Source organism: Saccoglossus kowalevskii, chromosome 1 (genome assembly GCF_978046115.1).
Source record: "Saccoglossus kowalevskii chromosome 1, keSacKowa6.1, whole genome shotgun sequence".
NCBI lineage: Eukaryota > Metazoa > Hemichordata > Enteropneusta > Harrimaniidae > Saccoglossus > Saccoglossus kowalevskii.
The window spans coordinates 48,327,578-48,354,421 of NC_140641.1; the positions used below are offsets into that span (position 1 = coordinate 48,327,578).

The 26,844-nt window shown below is 34.6% G+C and overlaps 1 protein-coding gene across 1 annotated transcript in view; it reads right to left on the bottom strand.

The window, feature by feature from the left end:
* Positions 1-3,450: 3,450 nt before the first annotated feature.
* Positions 3,451-26,844, bottom strand: part of LOC100377722 (MGC81958 protein-like) — a 44,538-nt gene continuing 21,144 nt past the window's right edge. Inside the window, exon 3 of the mRNA NM_001290087.1 lies at positions 3,451-3,855. Within this exon, the coding sequence (NP_001277016.1) occupies positions 3,451-3,855 (405 nt within the window). The remainder of the gene's footprint in view (positions 3,856-26,844) is intronic.

Here is a 26,844-nt window from a genome sequence, read left to right on the forward strand (position 1 = left end):
GCAATACTTTGGATGATTTCATGGTTATCCTGAGAAAAAATATATGTAAGTTTACGGATAGGCGAAAGGAACTCGAATTGTGGTTCAATGCGGTTAATTCGATCAAAAAGCGGTTTTCGAATATGGTTATATGCTGGACAAACTACCAGAAAATGAGTTTCATCTTCAACAGCATCTATACATATTTGGCAGGTTATATTTTCCACTGGAGTTCCATAATATCTACCGGTCTCAATGTGTAACTTATGATTAGAGCACCGGAGTTTAGTTAAAGCTTGTCTGTACAGGGGAACACGAACGATATCCAAATAATTCTCATAAAAAATATTTGTTTTAAATTGGCGAAACGTTCGTAACTTATTTCTACTGTTTGGGGATCTACGAACATCGTCAAATAAAGCATCTTTCCAACTTTTGAAATAACAATCTCTCTCTTTCTTTCCAATTAACAACGTTGTTTCATCGATAATTTGGGAGATAAACCTATTCTCCCAAACAGTATGCATATTGTGTTTAATTAATAATTTCTTAATAGCTAAAGCAAAACATGGCTTTCCTATCTGTGCCAATTTTTCAGACTCTCTATAGGCTTTGTAAACGAGTCGATTAGATGACATTTTCAGAATACGTTTCAAAAATTTAATACGGATTAGATTTCTGCCGATACTAAGTGGATATCGTCCGAGTTCACCCATAACTGCACTGTTGGTTGTATTTTGCCCCACACCTAATATATATTTACACCACTTTAGTTAACTGAACATCTTCAATTGGTTTACAATACCGATTTCCTATAACTGATTTATATGTCATTGACGTATATATTAAATAAGAGTAGGCTTAGGCCATCCTCCTGCTTTACGTCTCTTTCTACTGGGAATGTTTTTATTAAATCAGTTTTTGTTTTTACGCATACAAGCGAATTTCGGTAAATACTATTATTTGTTTGATAAAATTTTCCTGTGATACCCAATTTTTCTTAATTTGTACATTAGTCCAGGGTGCCAAATACTTTTTTGAAGTCAATAAAACAAATGTTGTTAAGATATTGTGTGAGCAGTTGTTTAAATAGAAATATGTGATATCTTGTTCCAAATTTTGGTATGAACCCAATTTGTTCTTTAATTATTATTGAATATCCCATTATTATTGAAGAGACCACTTCCCTTTTACTAAACCTAAGCTATGCAAACTTGACTTAAATTTGATTAAATATTAATATAAATTATGAAAATTGTGAGGGTCATCACAAGAAGGTGTAAAGTTAAACTTAAAGTTAAACACACACACACATACAGGTGTAACAGCAGTTGTGACGCCACACATTGGATTAACTTTTAATATAGTTGTGATATGAATTGTATTAAAACGCGTTCCTATATAGGGTTGCGTTTTAATTGGAGTTTAATTAAACTCAATTACAATGCAATACAACATAGGTTTGCGTTTTAATTAAGTTTAATTAAACAAGCCATGCATGGCACAGTCCCAGTTAGTTATCGAATTTAAGATATATAGTTTTGTTTATAGTAATAAAGCTGGAATATAAACATGTCAGGAATATGATTATGATGATTGTTTAACATTTAAAAGATTGACAATTGTATCCGATCGTCAAACAAGTATTGAGAGATATTGCTCTGGAACAGCATTAATTAAAACAAAATCAGTCATTTTGAATACATGTATAATGAATATATAAAATTTGAACATAGTCCGTCAAAGCATGTCAGAGATATGGCTCTAAAAGCCCATTCATTAAAACAAAATGGCTACTAGTCAGCCATTCTGAATTCGATCTAAAAGATAAAATAACATGCGTCAGGAACCCATAATGTCTAATATATGTATCAAGTTTGAACAAAATCCATCTATAAATGCTTGAAATTTGATGAATTTTTAGCATAAAAATGGCCACCACTTGGCCATTTTCAATAGAATCGTCAAACCAATATATCTGTACAAATGTCAGAAATGCTTGATATTTGATGAATTTTTAGCATAAAAATGGCCACCACTTGGCCATTTTCAATAGAATCGTCAAACCAGTATATCTGTATATCTATGACATGATGTATAATGAATATTTAAAATTTGAACATAATCAGTCACAGCAAGTCAGAGATATGGCACTAGAACCACATTAGTAAAACAAAATGGTTACCAGTCAGCAGTCAGCCATTTTGAATCTTATCTGGAAACAAAATTATGTGCAATCTATCTGTAAACAGCAGAGAAATGCTTGATTTTGATGATTTTTTAGAATAAAAATGGCCGCCATTCGTCCATCTTGAATTCAGATCGTGAAACAAATTGATGTGCATATGTATAATATCATGTATGATGTATGTGTGAAGTTTGATTGTGATTGGTCCGGGCATTTTTAAGATACAGGCCAGACGCATACACGCACGCACGCACGCACAGAGGTCAAAACATAATAGGCACCCTGTCGGCTGAGATACCTTGATTAGAAAATGAACAATATGTATAGTATCAAAGCAATCAAACTTGCGATTTTCACCAAAAAGTCAAAAATATCACTTCTTACCAAAAATGACAAAAATATTCAAAAAAATTAGAGAATTGAAGATATCATCACGAAATGAACAAATCTGAGAGAGGTCTACCCAAGGTACATATACACCAAGTATCAAAGAATTCAGGCTTGTAGTTTCCAAGAAGAAGTCGAAAAAGTAAAAAGTTGACGCAGATGACGATGGACGACGAAGGACAATCACTCATGTGATAAGCTCCGCTCGACAACAGCGCCAACAGCGGAGCTAATAAAAGTTGAATATCCTGTGACTGAACATATAAATGTTTGCAAAGCTTAGGTTTAGTAATGGGGAAAGGTTATTAATATTAATATAAATTGAACCATACCTTCCCCCTTTACTAAACCTAAGCTTTGCAAACTTGACATAAATTCGATAAAATATTAACATAAATTATGCAATATTGTGACTCCCCATGTTTGAGGCTCCACTTGTACAAAAGGTTCCACTTTGTTGGTGGGCATCTGCACCACTGGCTCCACTTCTACTTCTATACAAACACATACACGCGCACACCCACACACACTAACTGTGGTGATATATATATAATAATAATTTGGTAACCAAATAGTTCTTAATTATAATGAACAGATATACTTTTAATCTTACACCTCATGTGTGTTCATTTGATGGAAATCAAAGTAATTTTAGCTCTAGATTACATGGATTAAATGGTACACAGTTAAATTACACTAAGCTTTGGCCACCACCAAAAGCTGCCACTGCGATGATGTTGTTCAGCAACCAGAATATATTTGTACATGTAGGGCCTACTTAATATGAACAAAATTTCATAATCATAAGTTTACAAAAATAAAATATAAAACAATTTTGTACAGTTTAAAAAGTTCATTTGTAAATGAGGACATTACACACAATGAATTTTCTACTTTTATGCATGTAGTCGTATCTTTGAAAATGCTATATGTCCATTGTTACCTTTCTCATATACAAGTCCAATGTTATTATTGTCTATTGCTGTTAAACATGAATAGGCACTGTTATGTAAGTAAATAGGCAGGTAACCTGGCCATGTTATTCCATTATCTAAACTCCAATAAAGAGTCATATTGGTTCGTGATGTTCGACTATCAAGCCCTGAAAAATACAGGATGCCATTGTGGTGTAAAATGCTACCACAAACATTCGGATCAGGCAGGTCGTCCACCATCCAAATATCACTAACTGGAAATGATTCACCAGCATCATAGCTTTTTGAGAATATTCGGCATTTGCAGTGAAATGCTTCTGTATTTCGAGACATCATGATCAGAGTCCCGTCATACATTTCCACAATCTGAAACATCAATAAAAGAAAAACTAGTGAGCATAAGTGCAGACAATGAAAGTTTGTGTAAAAGTGAGTGCAATTAATAACAAGTTGCAGTGTGTACATAAAAGAGTGTGCAAACAATAGCAACTTAGTAGTAGTAGTGTTCACGCTACACAAAGTACAGGCTAAGATTCAAGCTGATTTAGGCTTATCTCGCATGTTTGCATTTTGGCTAGACCCAATTGCGTCCACGCACTGGGAGGATCAGTCCTTAGCACAGGCTAAGTGGCGCAAGATTTCTACTGCTAACATGTTTCATTCCAATTTTGAAGTGACGCATGATCAGGAACGAGAGAAACTTATGCACAGAAACAGTATAAACGGCGTAACAGAGTTTTATCAATGCATGTTATAGACAGCAAACCAAATTTATTTTGTCTAGGATTGGAACTGCTGTACGCTCTACCTACAGCGACCCAATAAGTGTGAAAGCATGTGAGGAGTAATGACTGGTTGGATAGAACACTTTCCTGAAAGTCAAAGATGGCACATGTCGTTTTGGGGTGTAACGTACATTTGCAGGCGTGATATGGGCGAGAAACCTATAAATTGCATCCAATATGCAGATGACCTTGCACTTATTTCAGAAACGGAAGACGGCCTACAAAGCTGTCTGAACAAATTAAATGACTATTGTATAAATTGGAATTTAGAAGTAAACGTAAAGAAAACTAAAGTCATGGTATTTAATTGCAGCAACAGACTGATTAAAAACATGAATTTTAAAATCAACAACCAAGACATAAAAGCTGTTAGCGAGTTTTGCTATTTAGGGGCAATATTTACTCCAAATGGGAAATTTAAAACAAACTTATCTATGTTAAAAAATAAATCAATGAAGGCTCTTTTCAGCATCAGACAAACAGTCTTAAACCACAAAATAATCTCACCAGCACTTAGTTTGAAAATTTTCGACCAATTAATTTCACCTATACTCATGTATGGTGCAGAAATCTGGGCCAATGAAATCACAACTGACAGTAACAGTTTAGAGCAAGTTTGCAGTCATTTTTACAGGTTTATCCTAGGAGTGAGTAAAATGACGCCAATTAGTGGTTTGAAAGCAGAACTTGGTAGGTTACCAGTAAAATTAAAAATTAATTTGGCTCAAATTAAATACTGCCATAGACTATATAGTCTGCCAGATAATCACATTTTAAAATTAGCCCTGGATGAAATGATAAAAATTAATTCAAACTGGGTAAGGACTATTAATGCTACACTGGGACATGATCTAATTAAAATAAAAAATGATCACAATATGGAAAATTGGAATCAAATACTAAAAAAAGTAAAACTCAGACTATCTGAGTTTTATATTCAAAGATGGAGAGAAAAACTAAATTTCAGTGAAACCAATGAAAATAGGGGAACAAAACTGAGAACATACAAACTATTCAAAGTAAGCTATAATATGGAAAATTATTTGCAAAACATTTCAAATTTCAGCCTCAGGAAAATGCTTTCAAAATTCCGTCTGAGTGACCACAACTTAGAAATAGAATTAGGTAGAAGAACAAAGCCCAAAATAGAATTAGAAAATAGACACTGTAATAAATGTAACACTAAAGCATTAGGAGATGAAAAACATTTCCTGCTATTTTGTACTGGCTATATAAAACAAAGAAAAAAACTGTTTGATGAGTGTTCAATAAATATTTACACAATGGATGTGAATTCCATATTTAAAAAGATTATGGAGAATAATATAGCTTTAGCAAAATACTTAAAGAGCACAATTTTTAAAACCACAGAAAGTAATTAATTTATTTCTTTTATTTTATTTTACTAACATTTTATTTTTATCTCTTATGTATTGTATGTATTTATGTTCCTTACCATACAAAAACCCTCTGAAGGTTTTTTAGTAGTGTAATAAAGTTATTATATTGTTCTTTGGAGAGTAGCAATCAACGTCACAAAAATAAAATTTCATTCTATCGACTATCAGTAAATTGACATGTATTTTTTTTCAGCATAACAAAGCAGGAGTATTTTTGACCCAATGCAGTCTTGCTACTTCCGGGAATATCATCTATGGATTCGTTATATGAACAGAGGACAAAGTAACATTCCTGTAAAACTTTGGATTTGTCTAACTAATTAACTTTTTATTTCTTTGAAATTTTTTCTTCTTTAAATTATGTGTCTTCTAGTTTGTTACGCCTGAGCTCGGTTGTCATTTGGAAATGAGAAAGTTGCATAAATTTCAACACATGCATAGTATTCACATCCAAAAATTGCCACAGAGGATACTTAGCCCTGGGCTAAGCGTTCGCACACACTTTGTTAGCCCATGCTGAGGATCTGGACAGTGCCTTAAAATCGGATCAGATTTTACCCGTACTTATCATTCCTTAGCCCGTGCTAAGTGTTCACGCACGTTCTCTTAGCACAGCCTAGGAATTTGACCTCTTAGCCCATGCTAAGGAGCTGTGGGTGAACGCGACTAGTGTGTAAAAAAAGAGTGCAAATAATAGCAAGTTAGAGAGTATGAAAGAGAGTGTGTGTGCAAACAATAGCAAATTAAAGTGTGTGTGCAAACAAAAGCAACTCCATGTGTAAAAGAGTGTGCAAACAAGTGTGTAAAAGAGAGTGTGTGCAAACAATAGCAACTTAGTGTGTAAAAGAGAGTGTGTGCAAATAATAGCAACTTAGAATGTGTAAAAGAGAGTGTGTGCAAACAATAGCAACTTAATGTGTAAAAGAGTGTGTGCAAACAATAGCAACTTAGAATGTGTAAAAGAGAGTGTGCAAACAATAGCAACTTAGAATGTGTAAAAGAGAGCGAGAGCGAGAGCGAGAGCGAGGGTCGTTTGTCAGAGCAACAGTGTGTTTTCAGTGCTCTCCATAAATTCTGTAAAGTTATATGAATTTTACCAGAAATAACATTTAAAAGTGACATAGACTGCTCAGTGAAGAAATATCTTATCATCAGGTGTTTATTGCACTACCGTATTGTTCGGAAATGTTTTTTCAACACAAGAATTTGCCCGAAGTTCCGGTTCAGCGAAAGCACATGTGCGATCAACATGGCCGAATACATGTGAGTTTATTCATCATCGAGATCTTGCTACTTTTATCAGGCGATATTGAAGTAAACCCTGGGCCACCTCATAAGATGCCTGATGGTCAGCAAACAATATCTGAGTCGATGACTTTGCGTAGTAGCAGTGATCAGCATGTTTCGCCATTAACAAAAATCCAGTTAACGCAAATAGAAGACAGGGTAGACAAAGAGGGTCGCCATATTGGATTACAAGAGACTGGTGTTGAACGTGTTGATGAGTTTACGTTGGCTGATGTCATGATGGAGATGCAGGGTTTGTGCAAAGATATTATGGATTGTATCGAAGTGGTGGATAATAGAGTGAGGATTTTAGCAGAGGAGTAAAAGTCCTGAAAAGTAGTGTGGATGAAAACCAAGGCGAAATGGCAAAACTAGTTGAAGAAAATAAACAATTACGTGAACGTTCAAATAGGATTGAAGTAGAATTAGATAAAACAAAATGCACAGTTGAAACGTAATAATCTGATATTTTATGGTATTGAACAGCTTGGTATGGAAACGTGGGATACAACAGGAAATACTGTGAAAGATTTTATTACTGACAACTTGGATATAAACGCTGGTGAACTGGAATTTCAGCGAGTTCATCGTCTGACTAGTGCTCATAGTCACCCACAACCAATTATAGCTAATTTTTTGAGGTACAAGCAACGTATGCAAGTTCTCCATGCAGCAAATAAACTGAAAGGTACTGACTATCGGATTGGAGAAGACTATACTTGGAAAGTAAGAGAAACTCGAAAGAAGCTGGGAAAGTTTGCAGATGATGCAAGAGCTGTGGGCAAACAAGTAAAATTTATGTACACTAAAATCAAAATTGATGGTACAAACATGTATATTGTATGCGTATGATGATCAACTTCAAGATATACAACCGATATTGGGCTTTGATAACACAGAGAAATCACCTGATTTTGTTACTTGGTAATGTATATAGAGCACCAGAAAGCTCACAATTTGCTGACAAAGATTTTTCGATACTTTGGAATCTGAAATGTTAATTATTACCAGTAAATATGAGTGCAATGTTATAATTGCAGGAGATTTTAATGGTAGAACAGGTTGCAAATCTGATGGTATTGATCTGGATTGCACATATTTGCCAATGGAGGGGTTTGAAAGGGGCTGATAAATGAATTTCAAAAGATGTGGTAGTAAATAATTATGGGATGGAACTACTTGAATTTTGTTCAGTGACTGGATTAAAAATTGTGAATGGGAGATTATTTCAGGAAAGAGGGAGTGGCAATTTCACTTTTATATCAGAACTTGGTACGAGTGTAGTTGACAATGTGTTGACAACAGAGGAGGTTCTAGTTAAATTTACTGATTTTACAGTGGGCAGTAGAGTTGAATCTGACCACATGCCTTTAGAATTTGTTTTAACTTACCAAAATGGGGTGGGGGTAAATCCAACTAGGGATAGTTTGGACAATTGTATTGTTAACAAGAATGACACAATTTAGGTTAAGGTGGGAGCATCAGAAAAAACAGCAGTATCTTGATAACTTTCAAACTGAACCAATTGAGCAATTAACTCTTACTTTTAACGACAATATTATTATGGGAAACCTTGAGGAAGCAGCAGCGGGTTTGGTGAACATTGTCTCTTTGTGTGCCACTGACATGAAAACTGAGACCAAAAATAATATAAAAAAGAAAGAAAATATATGGTTCGATAAAGAGTGTTTGGCAACTAAAAAAGAAGTATTACGTGTACTAAATCAGTTTAGAAATTCTCAAAATGAGAAAAGTTAGGAATATTATTTAAAATTAAAAAAGAAATATTATAGAAAATTGATTAAAGAAAAAAAGTTAAAATATTTGAAAATGTGACAAAATGAACTTGTAAACTTAGCTGCTAAATCAAACTCACGGCAATTTTGGCAGAAATTTTGGCAACGAAACGAAAATGTGTCTAAAATTATTACCCAGAAAGAGTGGAATGATTATTTTAAGCATCTGTTTAATAACAGTTTTATAGGGGATGAGGATATGGCGGATTTTTTTGGTTCAGTAAATGATTATGTTAACAAGGTTAAAATTTGATGACATTGAGAACACAGAGGTTGACAATACTGACCTTGACTGCCCAATCACACAGGACGAAATTAAAAAGAGCATAAAGAAACTAAAAAATAATAAAGCCCCTGGGCAACATGGAATTTCTTCGGAATTTTGGAAATATGTGTGAATTTACTGATCCGTAACTAAAAGTGTCTACTCACGTTTCCGTTAACTAAACAATATGGCCTCCAGTTGGGGAAATCATCACAACTCCACGCATGCGCAGTCCCAAACAATGAGGTCATGCATACTCCCCTTTTCTCTAAATAAAAGTTGTGTGGAAGAGTCCAGAAAAATATTAATACAGGAACAATGTTCAAATAAAATGTTCAACCATAAACTTTAACACAAAAGTCAACAACACCAAATAACAAATAAGCACCTTTCTTCGTTAGGCAGTCAGCTAGTTGTTTCTGTCCGTCTTGCCATATAACTTCTTGAATCTGTTTGTTTTCGATCAATTCTTTGATACTACTTATTTCCGTTTTTGCTTGACTAGTCTTAAAGCATCAAACAATGATTTGCAATCAGTTATACATATGATGGGTAATTTGGTACTCTCCATCTCTTCAAACAGTGTTGCAATATATATAGCATTATCTATGCCATCTGCCATCGAGAGTGTTTCTCCTGCTAATGTGCTTCTCACTACCCTTCTGATCTTCTTTGAACTCCAACTTATTGGCGAACACATACCATCTTCCCCTACCAGGAAAATGATATGGCCAACCTGACTTCCTCCATCAGGTAAATTTCCCAGGGAGGCATCACTGAATACCGTTAACTTAAGTTGTTCTCTTAATGGCTGAAATTTCAATGTGATGCTCGCAGTTTATTTATCTCTGTAAGATTTCTTACCGTACTTCATGTTGCTGGCCAACCTACAGGCATCAAATAATAAATCTGGTCGACTCTGATGTGTCACCCATCGTATTTGACCAAGCTTTGTTCTAAGAATATCTCTGTCATTGTCAGTCAATTCTGATTCTTTCTGACTTGATCGCATTCTGGAGATCTCTATTGACATCAAGCTATTAACATATTCTGCTTGTTGCAGGTAAATATGATTTTCATCTGTTCTAAGTCCTATTCCCAGGTAATGGAAAGCATCAGAGTTTTCTGTTCCAATGTTAAATTTGGCCCTAATTATGTCAATAACATCAGTTTCCAACTTGTCTGTACCATTCCATATAAAGTCATCAACATGACAAGCTAGAACTCCAATTAATGTGCCTTCATTGTCATTCCAGAAAAATACTGAAGGATCAATCTTGGACAACGTAGCACCAGTTTCCATCATCACCTCCTCAACTTTGTAGTACCAGTGAAGTGATGCGTCACTGAGACCATATACACACTTCTGTAAGTGCCACACTGTCACTTCACAGTTAGCTTCATTGGGAGGTTTTATAAAAACATCCCTTTCTATCTTCTGATCTTGCAAAAAGGCAGTTTTGATGTCCATGGATCTTGGCTTCCATCCCTTTTGTGCAGAAATAGCTAGTATTAATCTCAGAGATTCCTTCGCACAAGTAGGAGAATCTTTTTGTATCTCATTGACTTGTGCTTCTTCAAATCCTCGTGCAACCAATCTTGCTTTGGTCTTTAAACCATTTTCTGTCTCCTTGACAGTACACACCCATCTAGTTGACACACACTTCTGACCCATGTTAGGTACTTCCTTATATACTCCATTATCTCTCCAGTTATCCAATTCTACAATTTTGACTGATTTAAATGAAATATTCTCCATCACCAGTACTTCGTCCCCATTGTCAATACCCTGTTGTGGAATAATATCTTCAAATTATATGGTAATTAAAACTCCACAAAAACAAGTTCATATTAATGGATCCCTAGAAATTGATAATGTACCGTTAGAGGGCGTAACATCAGTATCTTACTTGGGTGTCAATATAAATTCGTCTTTGAACTGGAAATCTCATATTAACAAAGTCACTAACATACTAAGCTCTAAAATTGGTATAATCTCACAAATTCGACATTATGTCCCAAAGTATATTCTTATTCTATTATATAATACCCTGATTCTTCCACATTTAACGTGCTGTGTTGAAATATGGGGAAACGCTTATCCTACCCTTCTTGAACCGATTCTACGACTCCAGAAAAGACTTGTGCGGCTTATCACTTTTTCAAAATGGAACTCGCATTCTGCAACACTGTTCCGTTCTCTTCAAATTCTGGACATTCACAAACTATGTAAATTCCACTCTTGTCTATATATTTTCGATTTAAATAAAAATCGTTTCGCATGCTGTCCTGATACCTACATCAACACTCCTTCTCATAATTATCCCACTAAAATAAATAGAAGTGGCAGCCTCTCTATACCAAAAACAAAACTTTCTATAACCCAGCATAACATAAAGTTTGCATCAATTAAGCATTGGAATTCACTAAGACCAGAACTACAAAATGCAAATATTAGTAGATATTTTTTTAAAAATTGTCTGAAAGCTGAACTTATATCTGAATATTCAGATTAATTATACGACTATTGGTTGACAACTCACTACAGACTGACTGATTAACTGATTGACAAGCCGACTAATTGACTGGTAGTTTGTACAATGTGATTGATTGTTTTGCGATTAGAAAAATATTAATTTATTTATTTTGCAATTAAGTGACTTATTTATTCAATTGAATTATGATTATTCACCATATCAGGATAGAGCATAAAAATCACATATACATATATATGATTACCTTTTGATATTTGTTTCATTGACAGACTGATTGTTTGCTTGATTTTGCAGTTTAGTGATTAATTTATTTTGTAGAAAATGATTTATTAAATTTAGTGATTTGTTTATTGTGCGACAAAATAATGTTCATATTCACTCAGCAATTTCAATGACTTATTTATTTAATTTTGATATTTAGTAATTGAACTATAATGTTTTCTGGTGTAAATAAATAAATACAAATACAAATACAAAGCAGCTGCAATTTTTCTGTTTTACTCAAATCTACTGACTGTTGTATCCCTTGCAACTGTGTAGGCTCTGTATATTCTAAATTGTACCAATTCTTATTACCGCCTGTAGTTTTACCAGCTCTACTTATTATTTTTGCATAAATCTGTTCACTGGTGTCTTTATACAGTTTCCAGGTCTTAGATTAATCATACCATGACTGTTAGCTGATTCATTGTAGTTTATTCCTTGTTTCTTTTCAGCTTAAACCGGTATGTCACTGGTATCTGTTTTGTATTTTCTTCATGTTTCTTCTGTTCGTAATGCATGCCACTGTCTATATGTTCATAACTGGTATCTTCATGAGTGCTAGACTCTATCCGTTTTGTATTTTCTTCATGTCTCATCTGTTCTTCATGTATGTCAGAGAACCTCTGTTTAGATTTGTCTGGTTGTGCAACATGTGATATCATGTGTTTTCTTTCTTCAGTCTATATTGGTGTACTCTTATTACAATTCCACCATGTCATACAAATATAACTTTGCCATCTTGGCCAATTACTCTGGCGGGTCCCTTTCATTCTTTACTGTCAGGTCTCTTGTAATACACTTTGTCCCCTATTGTGCAGTCTTCCGTTGTAGGCCTGATATTTTTTCTCAAGGCTCTTCGTAATCTCTCAGAACATTCAGACTTGGTAAAAGCTTTCCTAGCTGCATACATTGACAGTATATGTTTAGCAACTGTTTTACTGGATGTTGTACCTTCAAGTGTTGGTGGTTCATCCACTAATATTGAGGGCAGATTTGGGTTTCTCCCGTAAACTAATTGATACGCACTGTACCCATGTACCATGTATATTACATAGCTGGGCACTGATGGGGAAAAACAGCCTAAGTGTTGTGTTCCAGTCTTGGTTTCTATCACCCTTCAGTTTTGTCTTTCTAACAACCCGTTACTCCAAGAACTTTATGCCGCTGTGGTTTTAAACTCAATGTTGAAGTTTTCGCACATGTCTCTCACTTCTCCATTATTGAACTCCCCACCATTGTCACTAAAGAGTCTCTTAGGTGCTCCATATATTCCAATCCATATACCTTAATAAATTTCTGAACAAACACTTCTGGCTTCTTACTGGTGATGATTACTCCAGCACTAAACCTGGTAAACTCGTCAATTATGTGTAAGTACCATAGGGATTTCTCTATTTCATGTAAATCAACAGCAACAGTTTCATTGAAATCTGACGCTAGTGGAAACCCCACAACTGGTCTTGGTGTCTGCTTGGAATACTTAAAGCAAGTCTCACAACTATCAATTATACGTTCCAATGATTTCTTAATATCAGGGTCTTGTGTTCCAGCACTTTCAACTAATTTGTATAAACGACTAGCCGAAGCATGGCCAAATTGTCTGTGTAATTTTATCAATATCTTTTCTCTGTCTTCTTTACTTGTATTCACATCTATTATTAATGCTTCATCTTCCTCTACAGTGTTATCAGTATGTCTGTTATTACACTTCTCTTATTCTGTAATCAGTGTGTGACTTTCTTGATTATTACTGGTACATGTATTATTGGGTTGTAAACTGATGCAGTAATGTCTGCTGGTTGTTAACTGTAATTCCACTGGTTTACCTAACATCTCTGCTTTATCATTCATCATATAAAACTTTGTTTCTGCTTTCTTTAATGACGACTTACTTAGTAATAATGGAATGTCTACTCCTACCACTTCGGTATTAATATTACATGCTGTGTTGCCAATATTTGCTGGTATCTTTGCATTTGAAAGATTTGTCACTCTTCCTTTGCTCAACTGAATTTATTTGCGTTTCATCCAATTTCTCTAAGTAATTTTCAAACCACTTCCTACCACAAACTGTTAGAGTACATGCAGTATCGATAACTGCGCACCCATAAGCTTCAGTCATCAGTATATCACTCGTTATCACATTTTCTTTGGTTAAATAGGTCAGATCAAATGTCTCTGTATTCTCTGCTTCCCTTGTGTATTTGTCACTTCCCTTAGCTTGAGTGTAATTAACTTTAGCTACATTATCTTTGTGTTGACAGTCCCTTGCCCAGTGGTATGTTGATTGACATATAACACATCAGCTACGCCTTCCAAATTTATCTATAGAATTTGTGCCTCTCTGGGGATTTTTTTTTAAATTTCTGATCTTGAAAATCTTGTACATGTCCTTTTCGTGTTGCGGATCTCTGATAGTTTTGGGCCATAAGTGCTGATTCTTGTTTGATTTTAATGCCTTCCTCCATCTTGCCAAGTTGACTCCCTACATCGTCACCACATATACGTTTCAGTGCCTTTTTCATGTTGGCATAAGTCAGCTCACCGGCTGCTGTCATCACCATCTGTCTTTCTCTTCGTTCCAAGTCTGCTGCTCCCATTAATTTGAGTGATAATACGGTATCTGGATAAGTCATATTGTAATTCTTGCAAACTTGATATCTCCGTTCAAATTCTGTGACAAAGTCCGAGATGGAGATGTCCGACGATTTAATAAATCCTTCAAAGTTAAGATGTGCTTCATATGTTAGATCCATATTGCTCTTCGAAAATACCTCATCCAATGCATTAATCAATATAGACAAGCCGTTTTCATCATGTAGTGTGCTGGAAATCCTTAGCGCTTTCGCCTTTGCTTGCCCGTTCAAAGTTAGCGCCACTGCAAGTGCCTGTTTTTCTTTCTTTATGTCCGTCACCAAACGCCACATCTCAAGTTCCGCTTTCCAGTTTTCATAGACCGTATCCTTCCCCAACACCGGGGGATTTTTATAATTAGTATTTGAAGCCATTGCTCTGCTACCATGTGAATTTACTGATTCGTAACTAAAAGTGTCTACTCACATTTCCGTTAACTGAACAATATGGCCGCCTCCAGTTGGGGAAATCATCACAACTCCACGCATGCGCAGTCCCAAACAATGAGGTCATGCATAAAATTGACAATATGCACCACAAAAAATTGTTGAAATGTTATTTATTTTATTTAATGTATTACTTGAACAAGGTTATTTTCCTGAAAAGTGGGCAATTGGATTAATAACACAAGTGTATAAAAAATAGGCCAATGGCCTGTTGCTCAACGGTTATTGTACAAAATATTAGTGCTGTATATGACAAATACCCCAAAAGGTAGTGAGACAATAAAACAAAATGCTAAAAGTGGATTTTTTACAAAAATAACAGAAATATTCAATAAAATTAGAATCAAAGAGAGCTTAAAAAGAACTCCAGTGTGTTGAGAGAATAACATAACATGATATTTGCAATTATCTGAATTCGTAATACATGTATATACCAAGTTTTGTTGAAATATGTTGAATGGTTTATGAAATATCACCCAAATAGCTTGAATTTCACTAGCTGGTATGCAAATTAGATAATTTACATAAATTTCCAACAAAAACTAAATATATCTGGAAACTGCCCCAACACATCTATGCACCAAGTTTTATTAAAACATATTGAATGGTTCTCAGGATATCACCAAAATAGCCTAAATATTGGTATGTAAATTCGGCCATTTGCATAATTTTCCATCAAAATCAATCGTGTCTATACACATTTAAATATGTTGAGTGGTTATGTTTTCATTACAATCACAATAGACCAATCATAGAAAACTTAGAACTCACATGTGCTATGTGAGAATGAGAAACAGTTAATAGAACAAATGGGAAATACACATCTCCCTGAGCATATAATTTCAATATGGCATCATTGTATAATCTTCCCAAGTTTTGTCCATTTTCTGACAACTGTAGTGCATTAAGGAGAAGGTAATGAAAAAAATCATGAATTTCTGAAATTTTTAATAAATTTGGCCACTTTTAGTGCCTGGGTGTCATCCAAGCTACATGTGTACCAAGTATCAAAGAATTTGGACTACTGGTTTTGAAGAACAAGTCAAAAGTACTATTTTTGATGAAAAATGACAAAATATTTGCTAAAAATAAAGAATTGAAGATGTCAACACAAAATGAACAAATCTGATAGAGGTCCACCCAACGTATATACCATGCTGGTTTGAGAGCAATCGGACTACCAGTTTCGGGGAAGAAGTCTAAAATAGCATTTTTGACCAAAAATGACCATTTTAAAATATTCGCCAAAATTAAATTTCCTTATCAAATTAACAAAACTGATATGGACAACTCAAGGCACATGCACTATCAATATCAGCACTGTAGACCACTTAGTGTCATAGAAGAAATTTTTGAGTTTTGGGAGGCTAATTTGCATAATTGTTGGCAGATCGACTTCTCATGAACAAATTACCATCTACAATCATCAAGGCATCCACACACCAAAAATCGAGTCAAACGGTTCGGCGGTTTTTGAGAAGAAGTCGTGCACGCACGCACGCACGCACGCACAGACAGACAGACAGACAGACAGACGAAGTACATTAGATAATATATTTATTCTGAGCACAATTATTGATAAATATGTATTCCATCTCAATAGTTGATTATATTGTGCTTTCATAGATTATGAAAAAAGCATTCGATAGGGTCCACTATATTTCACTATTCTAAAAATTAACAAAGGCAGGAATGAGAGGTAGACTATTAACAACATTGTTCTCAATATATACACATGTTAAGACAGTAGTTAAAACCCTACATGGTGTGACTGATCTGTTTAAAATTGGAACAGGCCTGCAACAAGGTTCAGTTATTTCCCCATTACTTTTTTGCTTTTATATAAATGATATAGAAGAAGCTTTTACACAAGGTGTTGAAACTGTAATTTGTTTTAGGGGTACACCCAAATAGATTAATAAAATTTTTAGAGAAAAATAATTTATACTCTCCTTATCAATTCGGTTTCCGTAGAAATAGACGGATGACAGATTGTTTATTTATTCTAAAATCTATAGTTGATAAGTATATTCACTCAGAATACTCAAACAAGCAGCCTGTCGGCTGAGATAGCTCTGCTGTTAGCAATGCACATGGCAATTAAAGAACAGAAGATATCATTAGAAAATGAACAAATCTGAGAGAGGTCCACATGTAGTACCTATATGTATAATATATCAAAGCAATTGGACTTGCGGTTTTCAACAAGAAGTCGAAAATATCACTTTTTACCAAAAATTACAAAAATATTCATCAAAATTAGAGAATTAAAGATATCATCATGAAATGAACAAATCTGAGAGAGGTCCACATATAGTACCTATATATGTAATATCAAAGCAATTGGACTTGCGGTTTTCAACAAGAAGTCGAAAATATCACTTTTTACCAAAAATTACAAAAATATTCACCGAAATTAGAGAATTAAAGATATCATTACAAAATGAACAAATCTGAGAGAGGTCCACATGTAGTACCTATATATGTAATATCAAAGCAATTGGACTTGCGGTTTTCAACAAGAAGTCGAAAATATCACTTTTTACCAAAAATTACAAAAATATTCACCAAAATTAGAGAATTAAAGATATCATTACAAAATGAACAAATCTGAGAGAGGTCCACATGTAGTACCTATATATGTAATATCAAAGCAATTGGACTTGCGGTTTTCAACAAGAAGTCGAAAATATCACTTTTTACCAAAAATGACAAAAATATTCACCAAAATTAAAGAATTGAAGATATCATCATGAAATGAACAAATCTGAGAGAGGTCTACCCAAGGTACATATACACCAAGTATCAAAGCATTCAGGCTTGTAGTTTTCAAGAAGAAGTCGAAAAAGTAAAACATTGACACGGACGACGGACGACGACGACGGACGACGACGGACGACGACGACGGACAATCACTCATATGATAAGCTCCGCTCGACAAAGTCGACAGCGGAGCTAAAAATTCAAAAAGTAAAAAATTGTATGCATGCTTCGTAGACTATAAGAAGGCATTCGATAGCATGTGGCGTGATGGATTATATTGGAAATTGCAAAAATATGGTATCACCGGAAATATTTACAACCTCATAAAAAATATGTATAGTGGGGTATCCTACAAGGTAAAAACTAGTAAAGGGCTCACAAATGAATTTGATTCATTTATGGGGGTAAAACAAGGCTGTAATATAAGTCCAACTTTATTTAGTTTATTCATTAATGACTTGCCGGAAAAAATAAAATCTGCAAATGGCATCCCCCCTGAACTAAACAGCCAAAAACTAAACTGCATTTTATTTGCTGATGACGTCCTAATATTATCACAGACCCAGGAAGGTATGCAGTGCAGCATAGATGCACTGGCAAAATACAGCAATTCTTGGAAACTATCAGTAAGCCTCAATAAAACTAAATTAATGGTATTCAATAAAAGAAATCATACATTAAATAAGAAGTCAGTGTTTTATGAGGGAAATGAAATTGCCACAGTAGATAGTTTCAATTACCTGGGTATAGTTTTCACGCCGAATGGAAAATTCAAAACTGCGTCTAATACTTTAAAAGAGAAAGCTATGAAAGCTATGTTTCCACTAAAGCAGTCTTTATTAACATTATCGCATTATAAAATTAGCACAGCATTGAATTTATTTGATAAATTAATTGTACCAATCATTAATTATGGGTGTGAAGTACGGGGAGAAGAATCAGCAAAACATAGTAACATTATAGAAAGTGTACAGTTTGCATTCTGTAGATTTCTTTTAGGTGTCAGCAAAAATTCAACAAAAATTGCCATAATTTCTTGGAGAGCTGGGTAGATATCCATTGAACATCAAAATTGAAACACAAATGTTAAAATATTGGTTGAGACTAAAAGCCCCAGTAATTCCAAACATTGTAGCAACTGCCTTTATGGAAATAAACACTTGGAAAACAGGATGGGTAGAAAGAATAGAAGAGATAACTAAAAACAACAATCTTTCAGAATTATCAAAACAACATGAAAAAAATATAGGGGAGGTACTCAGAGAAAATTATGTAAAAACATGGAGAAGGGAATTATTTAATGACAGCAGAACGAATGGAGCAACAAACAAACTAACTTCATACAGAAAATTTAAAACTACTTTTAATATGGAGAATTATTTAAATGATATAAAAAATTTAAAATTAAGGCGATTATTTTGCAAATTTAGAATTTCTGATCATAAACTACTCATTGAGACTGGCAGACAAAAGAAAATTCCTAGAAACGAAAGAATATGTAAACTCTGCACAGATGATAAAATTGAAGACGAGTACCATTTCTTAATAGGATGCAGTAAATATGACATACCCCGTAATAAATTATTTAAATATATACAGGGCAAAAAATCTGACTTCTTGAAAATGAATGAAGACGAAAAATTCCGATTAATTATGACAAGCTTTGCAGGAATAGAAACTGCACAATTCATACATACAAGTATGAACTTAAGAGATGAAACATAGTAACTCCATCAAATTAGTCTGCAGGTAGTTTTAATGCAATTGCATATTTAGTAGCTTAGTAGTTTTATTGTTATACTAATTTTCATGTATTTTTTCCTCCATTCTTAGTTACATGTATTCAATGTTTTATTTGTGATTCTGGTGGATTGAACTGTACTTCCGTCTTGCTTTGTACAAAACAATAACATTAGCTTATGTTTAATGTGCTATTTGTGATATTAGTTGTGTGAAGTATTATTTCTGTTCTTGTTTTACAACCATAAAATTACTCTCTGTAGTAGATTTTCGTGTTGAATAAAATTATTATTATTAAAGGCCACAAACTCTGCTGTGAGGGGGGAGTTGGGAAGACATCTTGAATTAGAACATATGCGAACAAAGAAATAATTCGGTATTGGTTAAAATGTATAAGTGCTGATTCCTCTGTTTTTGTATATGAATGTTATGACTATCAATATGACAGGGTAGAAAGAGGATCTAATTGTTGGGCAACATATGTCAAGGATTTGTTATGTAATTTTGGTTTTGCACACGTATGGGGAAAACCTGGTATGTGAATAACCCAAATTGTTTTCTGATACATGCAGTTTAACCAACGGTGTCTAGATATTTCCCAGCAACAGTGGCATGGTCAGATGGGTAATAGTTCAAAATTATGCATTTATTCTAAATTTAAAAAATTATCAGCCGGGAAAAATATCTGGATTCTATCGCCATAGGTGTTTTTAGAATATCTCTCACTTGTTTTAGGATATCTGCTCGTGATCTCATGATTGAAAAGGGTAGGGCATTGGGAATACCACTTGAGCAAAAATTGTGTCCTTTTGGTTGTAATCATATTGAAAAGGAGTTCCACTTTCTATTACAATGTCCCAAATTTGAGAAAATTTGAACTCGTTTTATACACAAATTTTATTATTGCCCAGCGCTTGAATGGAAATTTATTTTGCTACTGCAATCTGAAAATACACATGCAATACAAAATCTTGCCAAATACGTATTTTATTCTTTACAAAAACATCATAGTTTGTTGGAAGGAAATTTAACTGAAATATAAATATAATTTGGTGTTCAAAGGTGAAGTATAAGTTTGTAATATTCAGACAAGTAGTAGCAGTGGTTATTCTTGTCAAACGATCTATTTATTAATTTATTTTTGTTACATTTAAGTGTGTACATTATGGCCTATGGCCAATGGTACTGAATAAAAAATATATTATAGTGTAAAAGAGAGTGTGTGCAAACAATAGCAACTTAGTGTGTGAAAGAGAGTGTGTGCAAACAATAGCAACTTAGTGTGTGAAAGAGTGTGTGCAAACAATAGCAACTTAGTGTGTAAAAGAGAGTGTGTGCAAACAATAGCAACTTAGTGTGTAAAAGAGAGTGTGTGCAAACAATAGCAACTTAGTGTGTGAAAGAGTGTGTGCAAACAATAGCAACTTAGTGTGTGAAAGAGAGTGTGCAAACAATAGCAACTTAGTGTGTGAAAGAGAGTGTGCAAACAATAGCAACTTAGTGTGTGAAAGAGTGTGCAAACAATAGCAACTTAGTGTGTAAAAGAGAGTGTGTGCAAACAATAGCAACTTAGTGTGTGAAAGAGAGTGTGTGCAAACAATAGCAACTTAGTGTGTGAAAGAGAGTGTGTGCAAACAATAGCAACTTAGTGTGTGAAAGAGTGTGTGCAAACAATAGCAACTTAGTGTGTAAAAGAGAGTGGGTGCAAACAATAGCAACTTAGTGTGTGAAAGAGAGTGTGCAAACAATAGCAACTTAGTGTGTGAAAGAGAGTGTGTGCAAACATTAGCAACTTAGTGTGTGAAAGAGAGTGTGTGCAAACAATAGCAACTTAGTGTGTAAAAGAGAGTGTGTGCAAACAATAGCAACTTAGTGTGTGAAAGAGAGTGTGTGCAAACAATAGCAACTTAGTGTGTAAAAGAGAGTGTGTGCAAACAATAGCAACTTAGTGTGTAAAAGAGAGTGTGTGCAAACAATAGCAACTTAGTGTGTGAAAGAGAGTGTGCAAACAATAGCAACTTAGTGTGTAAAAGAGAGTGTGCAAACAATAGCAACTTAGTGTGTGAAAGAGAGTGTGCAAACAATAGCAACTTAGGGTGTGAAAGAGAGTGTGTGCAAACAATAGCAACTTAGTGTGTGAAAGAGAGTGTGTGCAAACAATAGCAACTTAGTGTGTATAAGAGTGTGTGCAAACAATAGCAACTTAGTGTTAAAAAGAGCTTGTGCAAACAATAGCAACTTAGTGTGTAAAAGAGAGTGTGTGCAAACAATAGCAAGTTAGCATGTGTAAAAAACTGGGTGCAAAAACAATAGCAACTTAGAGTGTGTAAAAGCATGGAATGTACTAACGGAAGGAGCCACGACGCCAATCAAGTGGCCACTTAAGCCTCTTAACTGGCTTATTTCCTTTTGTTTCAACCCAAATTAATCCTGATAAGACCATTGTCTAGCTCATCTTTGATGTCCATGATAGTTTGCGATTGTTTACACAAGTAACGAGTTAGCGGAGTATGATACAACCCCGCCATTTTTTTAATGTGACTATAAAATATATGCGCATAATGAAATTACGGTCATCACATATGCGCACTGGGTTTGTTTGGGTGTAAAAATTCAAAATACGTATTTCACAACTGGAAATTCAACTGATGAACGTTTGACTTCACAAATTTCTCATGTTTTAAATATTAGCAACTGTAACTAGAACAAGATTTCGAGTGCATACAACAACAATTCCTAAGGACTCCTAAGAAATATTATCACTGAGAATGTGTCGAGGCATGCTCTTCTTTCGATACTATCTTTTCTGTTGGTGTTTGCCGATGTCCGGCAGTCAAAAATTTCGACAGTTTCGGGCGCCAAACCCACGCACTGACAATGGTACCATTGAATAATGCAATCGTCACAAGCAATCATTGAATAACTCTCATTACCATTACAAATATAAAATTCACGATATTTCATCAGAGTTTCTTCAATCAATGTTATATCTGACAATTTTCCATTAAAGTTCGCCATTTTCAATATTGTACATGCGAGGTACGACTATCGCTGCCGAACATGCTCCGAATATTACCGAATGCTCGAGATTAGCATAACCCATTGTACGAAGGTGTTAAAAGCTAACAAGAACAATGTTTGTGAACAAACATTGACAAACGATCATGGGGTAAAGCTAAAACAATTTATTTATTTTATTTATTTATTTATTTATTTATTTATTTATTTATTAACACACAACATCCCTCGGAGGGGATGAAAAGGGTTACAAATCAGATATTAGTAAAAGAAAAATAACCACATAAAGAGTAAGGGAACAAAAAGGCATAAAAAAAAAAAAAAGATAATAAGTTGAATACAAGGAATGTATTACTGGCTTAGTTTATGTAGGTGCTGCTGTCTTGTATTAAAACAGTTTTTTAAATATTGCGCTAAAGGAATTGACATTTTCTCGTCACTTAGTAATGATATGAATTTATTTTCATTACTAAATTTGTCAAAATTTGGTATACGTTTATTAGCTACAATGTAAAGTTTTGATCTTATTTCATTGTAATGAGGACAATTTGTGACAAAATGTTGTTCATCTTCAACATGGTCATTGTCGCACATATTGCAGACTCTGTCTTTAAAATCCAATCCTGTATGCCGGCCTGTTTCAATTTTCAGACAGTGGTTGCCAAGTCTAAATTTTGTTAAGGATTTGCGAAGTTCACTGTTTTTCATAATTGTTAAGTAGTTTTCTTGTTCTATTTTGGTTTTAAAAAGTTTGTAGGTTCTTAGTTTATTTTTAGAATTTGATTTTTTCCTATTGTCATTATTTATTTCATTTTTCCACTCAGTTGTAAACTCTTCTTTTAATTTCTCATCAATTGTTTTTAATTTTGATAATGAGATAATATTTGTTTCATTTAAAAGATAAGAATGGTTAATATTATTTAATATCAGATCAAGTTTTTTAAACCATTTACTTTTAATAATTTTATTGACATAGTATGCTTCTTGAAGTAGAGTATTTGTGGAATTTGCAATACGATTGGCATATTTTATCATTTGTTTCTTAATAAAAGAGTCAAGAGGTAATTTTCCCAATTCACTATATATTGCCATGCTAAAACAATAGCTAAAACAATAGCGTCGTGGCTCTTTCCGTTAGTACCTTCCATGGTAAAAGAGAGTTCAGACAATAGCAGCTTGGAGTTAAAGGCCCATGTATATTATAAATATGCTTCTAAACAACAGGCATTATTTTATTGCTTGTCACGCTGTAGTAAACAGTTCCAGCCAAGCTCCGGTAAAAACTCGTTTTCTTGTAATTACAGGTGGATTATGTCGTGCCAAAGTGGATGTATGTGACTATGAATATCACAGCAGTGACTGTGTGTAGTATTTATAACAATAAATAGTGTACGAGCTGAGATTTTGGCAGATAAAAGTCAAAAACACGAACCAGGGAAAGAGAAGCGCTTCTAAGCTTGAATAATTAACTACTGTCAATCAAAGTAACGTGATGTTAGACCGCCAAAACAGGATGTGTCATCTAATCTCCACAAACATTTACAGAGTTTCTAATGCGTTTCTCATTATCACATAGCGGATTCAACGAAGACAATGACAATCGTGTTTTCACAGAGAATACGAGCCAGAAATACCCCTAGTTGTTTTAATGAAAAGGAATTTAGTATTGATAGAGCATGTTCCGAAAATAACGCAGCACAAGGTAAATGGGTTGTAAATGAGACTAATCTTGCTTATTCGTGGTAACGCAAGGCTAGCAAAAACAGAAATTACATTAGTTTTCTCGGAAGTCCCTTTCTATTGCCAAGTCAAGGCCAGATTCAGGAACAAATCCGCTGTCATCTAACCCCACATTCGTATTGAGTTCGTCAAGTGGTGATTCTACTACAATCAACAAATATCTTGTGCTTCTGTAATGCTAATGGTTATTTTATGCATGTTGACTGAAACACGTAAAGAACCAAAATAAAAGTAAGACACTCGCCGAAATATTCACACCCTACACTATTCGCATAAAGGCATCTATGGTGAGGCAATTTATCCCCCTTTGTACGTGTGATACCACAGGTACAATTTCCTGTCTGTTGTTAGAGAAAGACGGACAATGCTTTTACATTGCCGTGTGCGACATGTCATCAAGTATTGAACTTGCACATTGTTATTTCTATAACTCAATTGATTGTAAAGGAAGACTCGCCTGCATGTTTAGTGAGAATAACGAACACATCCTGCTGTTTATTTTAGTGATGTTAGAGGCCCAGCCTGGAAGTAGTTCTTTTACATAAATTAGTAACAGCACCATTTCACAATCATGTCAAAAATTCTGAGAAATATTTCGTCTATGTATAGTAAAACAGAACAAATAATTCCGACACGCCGACACCATGTCACACATCTACGGGTGAGTTTGTAAAACGGGGGAATAATGAAAATGTTGCCATCACATCGGAGATTTATTCTGATGTGTTTGTCTATCGTAGTGACGAAAACTGCACACTACGAGGTATGTACGACCTAGAAATAGTGCCGTATGCGAGTACCAAGTTGCGAGTCGCAAGTAGCAAAATATGCCATATGCTAGTGGTAAAAACGGCATATGCGAGTGGTAAAATGTATCGTTTGCTAGTAGCAAAAAAGCCCTATGCGAGGAGTAATACAAAGGCTTGTAACGTTTGCTTATAATATAACAACGTTCGTTCAATTGTGTTTTATCACAGTAAAATCAAATATTTACCATGGTTATGAAATGATGTGTACATGGTTGGTTAAGATTGGCATGATGCGGTATCAAAAAGTTCGTTCAGTCGTTTGCATAGAATCGATGTTTGCTCTTCACGAAATTGCACAGGAAACGTGAAAGCACAATAATTTAATAAACTGCCATGACCAGCCAGCACACTCCGCATAACATGTGATTTTTTTTTTCTTTCGGTAAAATTAGTATGAACCCGTGGTCAGCGATTAAAGAATCATAGAATTATAATTGTAGTTAGTAACGGGTGCATGTTCACGGAAGGGTCACAGAATTCTTGTGTCACGCGCCGCCGTTTAAATGAAGACAATGGCAGATTTCAAAAGTAGTCACACCTCGGTGAGGTGTTAAATTTGCCACAACCCAAGTGTTAACGTGCATGTTGAGTGATAAGTCCGCATATTTACGAGACGTCCCTCACACATGGAATGTATTTACACGCAACCCGGATCAAATTTGAATTGAAACAAATTGAAACAAAGAAGTGTCTGCCGTTGCTTGGTCAGGATAGAGAGACAATTTTCATGGGTAAATGCTAGTAGAAGACTTAGCCTCAATGCCCTAAATACTTCGACCTAACCACTTTATTTGTACAAGTAGATAAAGTGTTATGTTTCGTTAAAATAAGCATGGACATGTTAGCATTGAAATAATCATAGAAGTACAGTTATCATCAGTACAAGTAGACTCGCTGAACAGGAACTCACACGCGAGCCAATGGAAACAATGGCTGGTTTCAAAGCAATTTTGTCTCAGACAAGACATGGACAACAAACTCGCTGTTTTGCTGTTTAGGAATAACGCGTGATGACAATTTCGTGGTATTTCAACAGCTTTGTAATGAAGCACAGGCCCTTAGCTAAATTCTCCTATAAACTGTTGATTCTGTCGACCAATGGGAACGCACGTTTCAACCAGACTACTTGGACCTTGGACATTTGCGAGACGTAACAACAAAAAACGCAGCCAGTGATACATTTCGAAAATAAAAATACAAAATAAACGCAATCAGTGGCGCCGACCACGCGCGTTGGAAATAAATAGAACGCGTTCAACTGCGTTGTGACACAGTATCACCAGCCTCTTTCACTCACGCAATATAATTACTATAGTAATAGTAGGCAGTACTAGAAATTATTGCTGATACTAATCATGTTTTGTATTGGAAAGTTGGATACTTGAACGTGAAGTTCCCGGGCATGTAGTAATAATAATAATAATAACTTTATTGCCTTCGTGTATTTTTTTTTACATAGGATAAGTACACCAAAAAAGAGTTTTAAAATAATAACAAGATATATGTAAGAATTGTACAAAAAACAATGCAAAAGTATTTAAATGTTAAATAAATCTTTGTGTTGTGTAAATATAATTGGCAAGTTCTATAATTATGCCAGGATCTTTGCTTGAGAGTATATATGTGAACTGTATATTTTTATTGTTATTATCTTTTCTAAGGTATATGTTTTAACGAAACATATCACTTTTTCTACTTGTACAAATAAAGTGGTTAGGTCGAAGTATTTAGGGCATTGAGGGTCTACTAGCATTTACCCATGGAAATTGTCTCTCTATCCTGACCAAGCAACGGCAAACGCTTCTTTGTTTCAATTCAAATTTGATCCGGGTTGCGTGTAAATACATTCCAAGTGTGAGTGACGTCTCGTAAACATGCGGACTTATCACTCAACATGCACTTTATTTCTTTAT